The 15,279-nt window shown below is 48.4% G+C and overlaps 1 protein-coding gene across 2 annotated transcripts in view; it reads left to right on the forward strand.

Annotated features, from left to right (window-relative positions):
• LOC124034308 (tetratricopeptide repeat protein 28-like) overlaps window positions 1–15,279 on the forward strand; it is a 52,446-nt gene that overhangs the window by 9,880 nt on the left and 27,287 nt on the right. For both annotated transcript variants that reach the window (XM_046347317.1, XM_046347318.1), the window contains exons 2-4: window positions 6,145–6,941; window positions 7,145–7,689; window positions 14,834–15,279. The exon at window positions 14,834–15,279 is cut by the window's right edge and continues 78 nt beyond it. In XM_046347317.1, coding sequence (XP_046203273.1) covers window positions 6,159–6,941; window positions 7,145–7,689; window positions 14,834–15,279 — 1,774 coding nt within the window. In that variant the 5' untranslated portion in view covers window positions 6,145–6,158. The remainder of the gene's footprint in view (window positions 1–6,144; window positions 6,942–7,144; window positions 7,690–14,833) is intronic.

Below are 15,279 nucleotides of genomic sequence, written 5' to 3' on the forward strand. Positions count from 1 at the left end.
AGCCCCCACCCCAGCCCAACACTAGCCTTTCTCCCCAGCCCCCACCCCAGCCTTTCTCCCCAGCCCCCACCCCAGCCCCAACACTAGCCTTTATCCCCAGCCCCAACTCTAGCCTTTCTACCCAGCCCCCACCCCAGCCCCAACACTAGCCTTTCTTCCCAGCCCCAACTCTAGCCTTTCTCCCCAGCCCCCACCCCAGCGCCAACACTAGCCTTTCTCCCCAGCCCCCCAGACCCAACTCTAGCCTTTCTCCCCAGCTCCCCCAGCCCCAACTCTAGCCTTTCTCCCCAGCCCCCACCCCAGCCCCAAGACTAGCCTTTCTCCCCAGCCCCAACACTAGCCTTTCTCCCCAGCCCCAACACTAGCCTTTCTCCCCAGCCCCCCCCAGCCCCAACTCTAGCTTTTCTCTCCAGCCACCACCCCAGCATTAGAGCCTCAGATCCAGCTCCAATTTTAGCCTCCAGCAGGGCACTCAGGGGAGGGCTGGGGCCATGTTAGCTGGTGATACATCAACAGGCATTATACCCTCTGTGGGCTAAGCTCCAAAGGGAAGACATAACCTTGGCAATGACTTTGAGGAGGGAGAGGGCTGTCAGTGCTACTCCTCCGCATGTTAACGTGCTCTGGGGCTGGGCTGGAACTGGGACTGGGGCTGGCATGGGGTGGGGTGGGGTGGGCTGGCTTGGGGTAGGGCTGGGGTGGGGATGGCTGGCTGGCCTGGGGTGGGGCTGGGATGGGGTGGGGGTGGCGTGGTGTGGGCTGGCCTGGTGTGGGGCTAGGATGGGGTGGGCTGGCCTGGTGTGGGGGTGGGGTGGGGGTGGGGTGGGGTGGGTGGGGTGGGGTGGGGTGGGGTGGGGTGGGGCTGGGCTGGGCTGGGGCTATGGCCTGGGCTCTGTCCTTACTATGTGAGGTGCCAATGTCAATCTACTGTAACTTTAGTACATGCAATGCCAAAGCCTATTCTTCATACCATTTGTCATTATAAAAGTGTTAGTAACAGTTTATCAATTCTTTATACAGTATGTTACTTATCCATATTGTATTCCTTCTGGCAATCTGTACAAAGAATTATACTGTCTCTTGTTTGTTTTGTCTGTAGTATGCTTAGCATGTTCATTCCTTTAGGTGTTGACGTGGTGGTTACTGGGCCAGATAAGGCTATGACACTTTAACCTTGAGACAGAAATACACAGAAACAATCAAGCTGGACTACTGATCCACCTCATCTGAAGGGTTTCCTTCTGTGAGGGAACTGTGGGTGAATTATCACAAAGGTGAGCCCATCTATGGATTGGGGTTATGCCGCGTGGGAGTATGCTTTATGGTTAACGTGACGTGGTGTGGCCAAAACAACATACAGGAACTCAAGTCCTTCTGTTCACCTGATTTAGAATTCCTCACAATCAAATGTAGACCGCATTATCTACCAAGGGAATTCTCTTCGATTATAATCACAGCCGTATATATTCCCCCCCAAGCAGACACATCGATGGCTCTGAACAAACTTTATTTGACTCTTTGCAAACTGGAATCCATACATCCGGAGGCTGCATTCATTGTAGCTGGGGATTTTAACAAGGCTAATCTGAAAACAAGACTCCCTAAATTTTATCAGCATATCGATTGCGCAACCAGGGCTGGAAAAACCTTGGATCATTGCTATTCCAACTTCCTCGACGCATATAAGGCCCTGCCCCGCCCTCCTTTCGGAAAAGCTGACCACGACTCCATTTTGTTGATCCCTGCCTACATACAGAAACTAAAACAAGAAGCTCCCGCGCTGAGGTCTGTTCAACGCTGGTCCGACCAATCTGATTCCACACTCCAAGACTGCTTCCATCACGTGGACTGGGATATGTTCCGTATTGCGCCAGATAACAACATTGACGAATACGCTGATTCGGTGTTCGAGTTCATTAGAACGTGCGTTGAAGATGTCGTTCCCATAGCAATGATTAAAACATTCCCAAACCAGAAACCGTGGATTGATGGCAGCATTCGCGTGAAACTGAAAGCGCGAACCACTGCTTTTAATCAGGGCAAGGTGACTGGAAACATGACCGAATACAAACAGTGTAACTATTCCCTCCGCAAGGCGATCAAACAAGCTAAGCGTCAGTATAGAGACAAAGTAGAATCTCAATTCAACGGCTCAGACACAAGCGGTATGTGGCAGGGTCTACAGTCAATCACGTAGTACAAAAAGAAAACCAGCACTGTCACGGACCAGGATGTCTTGCTCCCAGGCAGACTAAATAACTTTTTTGCCCGCTTTGAGGACAATACAGTGCCACTGACATGGCCCGCAACTAAAACATGCGGACTCTCCTTCACTGCAGCCGACGTGAGGAAAACATTTAAACGTGTCAACCCTCGCAAGGCTGCAGGCCCAGACGGCATCCCCAGCCGCGCCCTCAGAGCATGCGCAGACTAGCTGGCTGGTGTGTTTACGGACATATTCAATCAAACCCTATCCCAGTCTGTTGTTCCCACATGCTTCAAGAGGGCCACCATTGTTCCTGTTCCCAAGAAAGCTAAGGTAACTGAGCTAAACGACTACCACCCCGTAGCACTCACTTCCGTCATCATGAAGTGCTTTGAGAGACTAGTCAAGGACCATATCACCTCCACCCTACCTGACACCCTAGCCCCACTCCAATTTGCTTACCGCCCAAATAGGTCCACAGATGATGCAATCTCAACCACACTGCACACTGCCCTAACCCATCTGGACAAGAGGAATACCTATGTGAGAATGCTGTTCATCGACTACAGCTCGGCATTTAACACCATAGTGCCCTCCAAGCTCGTCATCAAGCTTGGGACCCTGGGTCTCGACCCCGCCCTGTGCAACTGGGTACTGGACTTCCTGATGGGCCGCCCCCAGGTGGTGAGGGTAGGCAACAACATCTCCACTCCGCTGATCCTCAATACAGGGGCCCCACAAGGGTGTGTTCTGTTCACCCACGACTGCGTGGCTACGCACGCCTCCAACTCAATCATCAAGTTTGCGGACGACACAACAGTGGTAGGCTTGATTACCAACAACGACGAGACGGCCTACAGGGAGGAGGTGAGGGCCCTCGGAGTGTGGTGTCAGGAAAATAACCTCACACTCAAAGTCAACAAAACTAAGGAGATGATTGTGGACTTCAGGAAACAGCAGAGGGAACACCCCCCTATCCACATAGATGGAACAGTAGTGGAGAGGGTAGTAAGTTTTAAGTTCCTCGGCGTACACATCACAGACAAACTGAATTGGTCCACCCACACAGACAGCATCGTGAAGAAGGCGCAGCAGCGCCTCTTCAACCTCAGGAGGCTGAAGAAATTTGGCTTGTCACCAAAAGCACTCACAAACTTCTACAGATGCACAATCGAGAGCATCCTGTCGGGCTGTATCACCGCCTGGTACGGCAACTGCTCCGCCCACAACCGTAAGGCTCTCCAGAGGGTAGTAAGGTCTGCACAACGCATCACCGGGGGCAAACTACCTGCCCTCCAGGACACCTACACCTCCCGATGTCACAGGAAGGCCATAAAGATCATCAAGGACAGCAACCACCCGAGCCACTGCCTGTTCACCCCGCTATCATCCAGAAGGCAAGGTCAGTACAGGTGCATCAAAGCTGGGACCGAGAGACTGAAAGACAGCTTCTATCTCAAGGCCATCAGACTGTTAAACAGCCACCATTAACATTGAGTGGCTGCTGCCAACACACTGACTCAACCCCAGCCACTTTAATAATGGGAATTGATGGGAAATGATGTAAAATATATCACTAGCCACTTTAAACAATGCTGCCTAATATAATGTTTACATACCCTACATTATTCATCTCATATGTATACGTATATACTGTACTCTATATCATCTACTGCATCCTTATGTAATATATGTATCACTAGCCACTTTAACTATGCCACTTTATTTACATACTCATCTCATATGTATATACTGCACTCAATACCATCTACTGTATCTTGCCTATACAGCTCTGTACCATAACTCATTCATATATCTTTATGTACATATTCTTTATCCCCTTAAACTTGTGTCTATAAGGTAGTAGTTTTGGAATTGTTAGCTAGATTACTTGTTGGTTATTACTGCATTGTTGGAACTAGAAGCACAAGCATTTCGCTACACTCGCACTAACATCTGCTAAACATGTGTATGTGACAAATAAAATTTGATTTGATTTGATTTGAAGTGACGCCTCAGAGGAGCCTGATACTGTGTAAACAAAATATGCAAACCCAGTGGGCCAACTATAGACCTCGTCCTGCCTGATTTCATAGACTCGCTGTAACATAGTAAATGTAAATCTGGGACACTCAAATTAGTATAATATGTTATGTTTGGTATGGTTACATAAGACAGACGGTCACTTAAGGCACAAACGAAAGTACCGTGGTTGGTTGGGGTGGATGGGTAGGCATATAATGCGGACGTCTAGCAACCGAAAGGTTACATGTTCCAATCTCAGCATTTTTAGCTAATTAGCAACTTTGCAACTGCTTACTACTTTTTAGCTACTTTGCAGTTACTTAGCATGTTAGACAACCCTAACCTTAACCCTTAGCCTAGCTAACGTTAGCCACCTAGCTAACGTTAGCCACCTAGCTAACGTTAGCCACCTAGCTAACGTTAGCCACCTAGCTAACGTTAGCCACCTAGCTAACGTTAGCCACCTAGCTAACGTTAGCCACCTAGCTAACGTTAGCCACCTAGCTAACGTTAGCCACCTAGCTAACGAGTCCAGGTTAGCTAGTAAGGCATCCCAATGACCTAATGAAAGGCTTTATATATATATATATTTATATATATTATTTTGACCCCTTTTATGTGATATCCAATTGGTACATAGAGTCTTGTTCCATCACTGCAACTCCCGTACGGACTCGGGAGAGGCAAAGGTCGAGAGCCATGCATCCCCTGAAACACGAGCCTGCCAAGTCGCACTGCTTTTTGACACACTGCTTGCTTGACCCAGAAGCCTGCCGCACTCTAGCCACAAGAGTCGCTAGAGTGCGATGCCACAAAGACATTGCGGCCGGCCAAACCCTCCCCTTACCCAGACGAGGCTGAACCAATTGTGTGCCGCCTCATTGATCTCCCGGTCGCGACCGGCTGCGACAGTGCCCGGGATAAAACTCGGGTCTGTAGTGATGCCTATAGCTCTGCGATGCAGTGCCTTAGACCGCTGCGCCACTCGGGAGGCACATGAAAGGCTTTTAACTGAACAAACAACTCTAATGGGCTCCACATCTATAGCACCAGTAGTCAAGTCATTTTGGGTTTGTTAAGTTGGCTGTTTACCGTCTGTTTATTTAGCCTCTGCATGCGCCAGTACCGTGGCAGGTTCTGGTAGGGAAAAGTCAGAAAACGCACATGGTACTCGCTAATCCCAGTGGCACCATCAAGTTCCCACCACAACCCACAAACGTCCCCCTCTCCTGTCCCACTTCCCTGTTCACCACACACCCCAGCCAAGGCTGGCCCGTCCCCATCCCAGTGCCCTCTGAGTGGTGCGGCTGGTTAGGGCTGGTTCTTCTTATCTGCCAGGCCCATTAGCCCACACTGATGCCAATGCAGGGGAGCCACAGTTATCCAGTCCTGTTAGATGAATGGCTGCTCTGTTTTTATAAAAGATCATACGCTCATCAATACACAGTTTTCTGTTATTCATTGGTTTTGCACACTCATCTCTGTTTTGAGAAGTTGTTAGCTTAGCTTTCAATTGTCTCAGCCCACTCTTTCTCTCTCGTTCTCTCTCTCTCCTTCTCAGTTGTTTCGGTCCCTGCGGAAAAGTGGTTGGTTTTGCTGATATTCTTTTAAGACACAATCATCAAAGACAGTTTAGACAATCTAATGATTACATTTTGATGTCTTTATAACACTGTGTGATTGTGCTTCATTTTAATGACCATATTTTGTGTGGAACGTGTGTTCCCTGATCAGGGAACAGATGGCTCAGCAGAAGCATATTTTAACTACCAAATGACTGTTGCTTTCTACATAATGTGGCTGTCTGATGAGGCACTTGAAGTGAACTTCTTTTTTCCTGTGAATGGGATATTAATCTTGCCTCTTCCTCTCCCTCTCTCCTCTCCCCTGTCCTCTCTCTCCCCTGTCCACAGGCATTATCCACCAGATGAAAGGAGACTATGAAACTGCACTGAAACTGCACAAAACCCACCTCTCCATCGCCCAGGAGCTCACTGACTATGCTGCTCAGGGCCGGGCCTACGGTAACATGGGCAACGCCTACAACGCGTTGGGGGCCTTTGACCAGGCCGTGCGCTACCACCGCCAGGAGCTACAGATCTCCATGGAGGTCAACGACCGAGCCTCCCAGGCCTCCACCCATGGTAACCTGGCCGTGGCCTACCAGGCTCTGGGGGCCCACGACCGCGCCCTGCAGCACTACCAGAACCACCTCAATATCGCCCGTGAGCTGCGAGACGTCCAGAGTGAGGCTCGCGCCCTCGGCAACCTGGGCAACTTCCACTGCTCCCGGGGAGAGTTCCCCCAAGCCGTGCCCTACTACGAGCAGTACCTCCGCTTGTCCCCTGACCTCCAGGACATGGAGAGTGAGGGGAAAGTCTGCCACAACCTGGGCTACGCCCACTACTGCCTGGGAAGCTACCAGGACGCTGTCAAGTACTATGAGCAGGACCTGGCTCTGGCTAAGGACCTGCATGACAAGCTGAGCCAGGCCAAGGCCTACTGTAACCTGGGACTGGCCTTCAAGGCTCTGGGTAACTTCACCAAGGCAGAGGAGTGTCAGAAGTACCTGCTCTCTCTAGCCCAGTCTCTTAATAATGCACAGGCCCGCTTCAGAGCCCTGGGCAACCTGGGGGACATCTTTGTCTGCAAGAAGGATGTGACCGGAGCTATCCAGTTCTATGAGCAGCAGCTAGCCCTGGCTCACCAGGTGAGATTCACTCGGTCCTGATTATAGTCATAGTCACAGGAAAGGTCTCCACTTTGTCTGCATACAGTAAGAGAGATTAGCATGACATACTGTAAGTAAGTCAAGTGCTCCATTGATTTTGAAAGGCAGGGTTGTTAAAATGTGATACTGTTGCTGTTTCTCATTTGCTGATGCACTGAAATCCTGTCTGTGCTTTGTTTCAGATGAAGGAGCGCAGGATGGAGGCGTGTGCCTACGCTTCCCTGGGTGCCACCTACAGACTGGTGCAGAAGTACGACAAGTCCTTGGGCTACCACACCCAGGAACTGGAGGTGTACCAGGAGCTAGGCGATGTTCCCGGGGAGTGTAAAGCCCACGGCCACCTGGCAGCCGTCTACATGGCCCTGGGGAAGTACGCCATGGCCTTCAAGAGCTACGAGGAGCAGCTAGAGCTGGGCCGCAGACTGAAGGACCCGGGCATAGAGGCCCAGGTCTACGGCAACATGGGCATCACCAAGATGAACGTAGGGGTGATGGAGGAGGCTATAGGCTACCTGGAGCAGCAGTTGGCCACCCTGCAGCAGCTGAGTGGCAACGAGGCCGTACTGGACCGGGGCAGGGCCTATGGTAACCTGGGAGACTGTTACGAAGCCTTAGGAGACTTTGAGGAGGCCATTAAATACTACGACCAGTACCTGTCTGTGGCCCAGAGCCTGAACCGCATGCAGGACCAGGAGAAGGCTTACCGAGGTCTGGGCAATGGACACAGGTCAGTGACATCGCTCATTAGCCCTTACTAAACACACTTAGAAACCTGTAATGTAATTGGTTATACACTGGACAAAAGTATGTGGACACGCCTTCAAATGAGTGGTTTCAGCTATTTCAGCCACACCTGTTGCTAACAGGTGTATAAAATTGAGCACAAATCCATGCAATCTCCATAGACAGATATTGGCAGTAGAATGGCCTTACTGAAGAGCTCAGTGACTTTCAACGTGGCACTGTCATAGAATGCCACCATTACAAAAAGTACATTTCTGCCTTACTAGAGCAGCCCAGTAAGTGCAGTAGAAACATCTAGGAGCAAACGACGGCTCAGCGTGAAGTGGTAGGCCACACAAGCTCATAGAAAGGGGCCGCCAAGTGCTGAAGCACATAGTGAGTGAAAATCATCTGTCCTCAGTTGTAACACTCACTACCGAGTTCCAAACTGCCTCTGGAAGCAAAGTCAGCACAATAAGTGTTTGTTGGGAGCTTCATGAAATGTGTTTCCATGGCCAAGCAGGCGCATGCACAATGCCAAGTGTCGGCTCAAATTGTTTTTCTTTTTTTTGCTAGGCAAGTCGGTTAAGAATAAATTCTTATTTTCAATGAGGGCCTAGGAACAGTGGGTTTACTGCCTGTTCAGGGGCAGAAAGATTACAAAAAGCCTTGTCAGCTCGGGGGATTTGAACTTGCAACTTTCCAGTTACTAGCCCAACGCTCTAACCACTAGGCTACCCTGCCGCCCCAATGTTGTAAAGCTCGCAGCCATTGGACTCTGGAGCAGTGGAAACACGTTCTCTGGGGTGCTGAATCACGCTTCACCTTCAGGCAGTCCGACAGACAGATCTGAGTTTGGACGAGTGCATAGTGCCAACTGTAAAGTTTGGTGGAGGAGGAATAATGGTCTGGGGCTGTTTGTCATGGTTCGGTTCGGCCCCTTAGTTCCAGTGAAAGTTAGTCTTAACGCGACAGCATACAATTACATTCTTGACAATTCTGTGCTTCCAACTTGTGGCAACAGTTTAGGGAAGGCCCTTTCCTGTTTCAGCATGACAATGCCCCCATGCACAAAGCGAGGTCCATACAGAAATGGTTTCGTCGAGATCGGTGTGGAAGAACTTGATTTGCCTGAACAGAGCCCTGATCTCAACCCCATCAAAGACCTTTGGGATTAAATGGAAAGCCAACTGCGAGCCAGGCCTAATCACCCAACATCAATCAGTGCCTGACCTCACTATGCTCTTGTTGCTAAATGGAAGCAAGACCCCACAGCAATGTTCCAACATCGAGTGGAAAGCCTTCCCAGAAGAGTGGAGGCTGTTACAGCAGCAAAGGGGGGACCAACTCCATGTTAATTCCCTTGATTTTGGAATGAGATGTTCGGCGAGCAGGTGTCCACATACTTTTGGTAATGTAGTGTAGCTCCCTATCAGGTCACTCAGTAGGTAAATTATGCTAATTTGCTTTAGCCCTAACATCATACAGAATATTGGCGTTTCTCTCACTCCCTGCAGTAACTCCACTTTTCCCACTGAATGAGCCACTTAGATACTGTTCCAGGTAAGCACTGTCATCTGTCCAAATGTCCTCTTCTTGAAGTAGTGATTGGAATAAAGTGTCACTAAAGGATTGGGTATACAGGGTGTCTCTGCAGCTCTCCACTGAACAGTACTGTAGCTCTATAATGAAAATCTGTGGTTGGATGAAAAGCACTCTAAAACCATGAAATCTCTGATTGCCTGTTACGAAAAGCTAATATCTGAATCATAGATGAAGAGTCCTGCTGAGGAAAGTAGAAATAGAACATGAATTTGTCTTTTTCTCGGTTAATAATATTTTTTTATTGAACCTTTATTTAACTTTATTTAAATTTAAAGGCATCATATTTCTAATACACCTAAGCCACCATTGCAATCAGAAAGCCATTCTGCATGGGCCTCCTGAGTGGCGCAGCGGTCTAAGGCACTACATCACAGAGCTAGAGGCGTCTCTATAGACCCGGGTTCGATCCCGGGCTGTATCGCAACCGGCTGTAATTGGGAGTCCCATAGGGCGGCGCACAATTGGCCCGACGTTGTCCGGGATAGGGGAGGGTTTGTCCGGGGGGGGGGCTTTACTTGGCTCCACATGCTTTAGCGACTCCTTGTGGCGTGTCAGGACTCCTGCAGACTGACCTCGGGCGTTAAATGGTGTTTCCTCCGACAACATTGGTGCGGCTGGCTTCTGGGTTAAGTGGGCAGGTGTTAAGAAGCGCAGTTTGGCGTGTCATGTTTCGGAGGACACCACCCAAACACGTTGGGGAGTTGCAGCGATGAGACAAGATCGAAAAAAATCGGGATAAAAACATTCTGCCTTTGAATAAGTTGCCAATATCAATTTATTCTGGTGACAGATAATTTGCTAATAATCATAGTAATCCTACTTTGCATAATCTTTTTTATTTTTGTGCCCACTGCTGTTTTCTTTGTGCTTGAAATATTTTTAAGCCTTGAGACAATTGAGACATGGATTGTGAATGTGTGCCACTCAGACGGTGAATTGGCAAGACAAAATATGCCTTTGAATGGGGTATAGTAGTAGATACCTGCTGTTTTCTTTGTGCTTGTACTGGAACTGGCACTTCAGGACCACCATAGTTTAGAGACACCTTGACGGTCGGTGTTGAGGATCCTGAGTCTGAGTGAGGCTGGTGCTAGCTGCTTCAGCACTGAGCCTACTGGCCCCCAGCTGATCGGTATGCAAAGAGGCTTTGGCAGACAGACATCTGAAACCGGGGGAATCGCAGTTCATTCGAGACAACCTTTTACATTCTTTCTATTTTCTCCACTTTCTCCCCCCCCCCCCGCGTGAGTCTGATAACATTCTGATAGAATACAGGGCGAAACAAAACAGGGTGGCAGCAACGGAGTCCTAATTTCAGAGAATATTTTTCCCTCTTATTGTGCATCAACAGCAAGCCACCGTAACAATCAGATAGAACCCTGCATTAGCCATGCATGAGCTGACTGGGGAAGAATGTAAATCTGACTCCTATCATCCTCACTTCCTCCTCTCTCTATCCCCCTCGCACTCTCGCGCTCCATCTTTCTCTCCCAGAGACTTTACTCAACCAGCTCACATTAACACACACCATTAATTAATCTCAAGCCTTTTATTATTTTAATGGTCCTTTTCAAATGACATCGAGCAATTGTTGCTCTGCTGGGGAATGTGAAAATGGGCTATTTGCAAGGTTTCTGCAGCGTGTGCAAAGCATTCAAGAGAACAAAACCGTGGTATGAATGCAGGTCTTAGCCAGTGTGTAAGCTTATTCACAGAGATAGACAGAACCTGTATCCATGTGACATCCCATCTAGGCCAATTGGAGGGTGCATTTATTATCTAGCCCCCCCCAACCCATTGTATCATTACCCCTTCAGCCCTTCCTCTTCCCCCTACACACATATTAACAATGGTCATCGAAATTGTTAAAAGGTTTTACAAACAATTGCAACAGACAGTGGATAAAGATACTCCAATCGTTTAGAATTTTTATAATCCATCAGTTATTGACTAATTTATAACACATCAAATATTTTAGTGGCAGGGACAACTCAATCAAGTTTGCTGTGTTTGGCCTGATTACCAACAACGATGAGAGGTGAGAGCCCTGGTGGAGTGGTGCCATGAAAATAACCTCTCCCTCAACGCCGAACAAAACGAAGGAGCTGATCGTGGATTACAGGAGACAGCAGAGAGAGAACGCCCTCATCCACATTGACGGGGCCACAGTGGAGAGGGTCAAAAGCTTTAAGATCCTTGGCGTGCACATCACTGACAACCTGAAATGGTCCCTTCACACAGACAGAGTGGTGAAGAAGGTGCAACATCACCTTTATCAACCTCAGGAGGCTGAAGAAATTTGGCCTGTCCCCTAAAATCCTCACAAACTTCTACAGATGCACCATTGAGAGCGTCCTGTCGGGCTGTATCGCGCGCCTGGTATAGTGATTGCACCGTCCACAACCGCAGGGCTCTCCAGAGGGCGGTGCGGTCAGCCCAACGCATCACCGCTGGCACACTGCCTGCCCTCCATCTACAGCACCCGGTGTCACAGGAAGATGATCAAGGACCTCGGCCACCCGAGCTACGGCCTGTTCATCCAGCTACCATCTAGAAGGCGGAGACAGCACAGGCTCATCAAATCTGGGACCAGATTTTTTTGTTTCTGGTGTCCTTTGACAGCTCTTTGGTCTTGGAGTGTGACTGTTTGAGGTTGTGGGCAGGTGTCTTTTATACAGATAACAAGTTCAAACAGGTGCCATTAATACAGGTAAAGAGTGGAGGACAGAGGATCCTCTTAAAGAAGAAGTTACAGGTCTGTGAGAGCCAGAAATCTTGCTTGTTTGTAGGTGACCAAATACTTATTTTCCACCATAATTTGCAAATAAATTCATAAAAAATCCTACAATGTGGTTGTCTGGATTTATTTTCCTAATTGTGTCTGTCATAGTTGAAGTATACCTATGATGAAAATTACAGGCCTCTCTCATCTTTATAAGTAGGAGAACTTGCACAATTGGTGGCTGACTAAATACTTTTTTGCCCCACTGTATGTATACACTGAATGTACAAAACATTAGGAACACTTGCTCTTTCCATGACATAAACTGCTCAGGTGAATCCAGGTGAAAGCTATGATCCTTTACTGATGTCACCTGTTAAATCCACTTCAATCAGTGTAGATGAAGGGAGGGAGACAAGTTAATGAAATATTTTTAATCCTTGAGACAATTGAGACATGGATTGTGAATGTGTGCCATTCAGACGGTGAATTGGCAAGACAAAATATGCCTTTGAATGGGGTATAGTAGTAGATACCAGGCGCACCGGTTTGAGTGTGTCAAGAACTGCAACGTTGCAGTTTCTCGTGTGTATCATGAATGGTCCACCACGGAAAGGACATCCAGCCAACTTGACATAACTGTGGGAAGTATTGGAGTCAACATGGGCCAGCATCCCTGTGGAACGCTTTCGACACCTTGTAGTCCATGCCCTGACGAATTGAGGCTGTTCTGAGCGCAAAACGGGTTGCGAATCTATATTAGGAAGGTGTTCCTAATATTTTGTACAGTCAGTGTATACTATATTCTAGTCATGGCTCATCATATATTATTTATTTTGTATTTTCTGGAGTATGTGTGTATTGTTTTTTTTATTGCTAGGTATTACTAGACTTTTGGAGCTAGAAAACACAAGCATTTCGCTGCACCTGCGATAACATCTGCAAATCTGTGTACGCGACCAATAAACTTTGATTTGATTTGACAAATAATGAGTTGAGGGATTTTGGCGAGAATGGTAGCTGTGCCACCAGAGATTCTGGTTTTGAGCCCAGGCTCTGCCACAGCCGGCCGCGACCGGGAGGCTCATGGGGCGACGCACAATTGGCCCAGCGTCGTCCGGGTTAGGGAGGGTTTGGCCAGCAGGGATATCCTTGTCTCCTCATGCACAGTGCACGCTGACCAGGTCGCCAGGTGTACGGTGTTTCCTCCGACACATTGGTGCGGCTGGCTTCCGGGTTGGATGTGCGTTGTGTCAAGAAGCAGTGCGGTTTGGTTGGGTTGTGTTTCGGAGGATGCATGGCTCTCGACCTTCGTCTCTCCCGAGTCCGTACGGGAGTTGCAGCGATGAGACAAGACAGTAACTACTACCAATTGGATACCACGAAATTGGGGAGAAAAAGGGGTAAAAAATCAAATAAATATAAACATCTTAGAATGCACTCATATATACATTTTGTTGTTGTATCAGGTATTTTATATGTGCCTAATTTTCAGAAATTCATCAGGTGTATTTGCATATATGAATACATTATCAGAAAGGGGTGGAACAGGGCTGTAACCACAACACATCCTCTGTCTACCCTACCTGCACTGTCTAGACTGCCTCGTTAATTACTGTTGTCACATTCTCTTGCATAATTCAACAAGTATGCATAGCAGGATACCATCGGATTAAAAATCAACTCTAGATTACGTCTATACATACTTTACATTGTTTGGGAGATCAAACATAATATCACTATAATTCTAGTGTTCATTTTCGGGAGTTGCTTTCATTTCAGCCCATCTAATTTGTGAACATTTCAACTGCATAATTTTGTATTTATTTTTATTCCACCCAAAAAATAAACACCCATCAAAATAAAGTTATCTTCTCTTTTCTTGTGATGTAAGTGTCGTGAAGGTGCGTTAAATCCCTGACAAAGCATTAGCGTTTTTCTAGAGTAAACGGAAAGACAGTGTATTCCATTGAGGACAGTGAGTCCATTTCGGCCATTACCGGAGTGCGTTTGACAGGTCATTACAAACGATTCCGCGGTCGTAACGTTAACGGGGAATACGACAGGCACAAGCAAGAATATGAAAGAGTCACAGGAGTAAAATGAAAGCAATCAATCAAGTGGATTCTGCACCCTTCAAACAGGAAGTAGATGGCTGAAAAAGACAGATCCTCAGATGGGCAGGGCATGCACGTTGCTACACACACACACACGCACACACACGCACGCACACACACACACACACACACACACACACACACACACACACACACACACACACACACACACACACACACACACACACACACACACACACACACACACACACACACACACACACACACACACACACACACACACACACACACACACACACACACACACACACAGTCCTCAGAGAGTCATCTGCTGTGCTTTTTGTTGGGAATCTGAATATTCATTACCACTGAAATGATGCAGACCTTGGCAAATGGCATAGTTCCTGCTCTTGTGACAATGCAATGTGTGTTCCTCATTCTTCCCTTATTGCACAATGTGGCCATATGTGCAGATTAGATAAAAGCTGTACTACTATCCCCCTGATAGGAGATAAGGAGAGAGGAACCGGGTGACAGTGAGAGGAGAGCGCTAGGAGTACACCGTCTCTGTGGCACAAGTCTGTTTGTTCATAGCACCAGATGGCAATTACAGGGTGTTTTAGTAGGCATATAATGTAGTCAACTTAACTCTATCCCTGCCTTCCCAGTTAACCCACATCTCTGTCCTTCCCCACTGTTTGACTCCCCCTCGTCCTGCCCTGACTCTGTGTCTCCCCCTTCAGGGCGATGGGTAACCTGCAGCAGTCCCTGGTTTGCTTTGAGAAGCGGCTGGTGGTGGCCCATGAGTTGGGGGAGTGTGGCGGGAAGGCCCAGGCCTACGGGGAGCTGGGGGCGCTCCACAGCCAGCTGGGGAACTATGAACAGGCCATCTCCTGTCTTGAGCGCCAGCTAGGCATCGCCCGCGATACCCAGGACCGCCCACTAGAGGGCGACGCCAGCTGTGGCCTGGGTGTGGTCTACCAGTCCATGGGGGAGTATGAGACAGCCCTGCGCTGCCACCAGAGTGACTTGGAGATCGCAGAGGAGACGGGCAGTCCCGCCCGACAGGGCCGCGCCTATGGCAACCTGGGCCTCACCTATGAGTCACTGGGCAACTATGAGCGTGCGGTGGTGTTCCAGGAGCAGCATCTGAGTGTTGCAGCTCAGACCAACGACCTGGCAGCCAAGA

The sequence above is a fragment of the Oncorhynchus gorbuscha genome, linkage group LG04 (assembly GCF_021184085.1).
Source record: "Oncorhynchus gorbuscha isolate QuinsamMale2020 ecotype Even-year linkage group LG04, OgorEven_v1.0, whole genome shotgun sequence".
In the NCBI taxonomy this organism is placed as follows: Eukaryota; Metazoa; Chordata; class Actinopteri; order Salmoniformes; family Salmonidae; genus Oncorhynchus; species Oncorhynchus gorbuscha.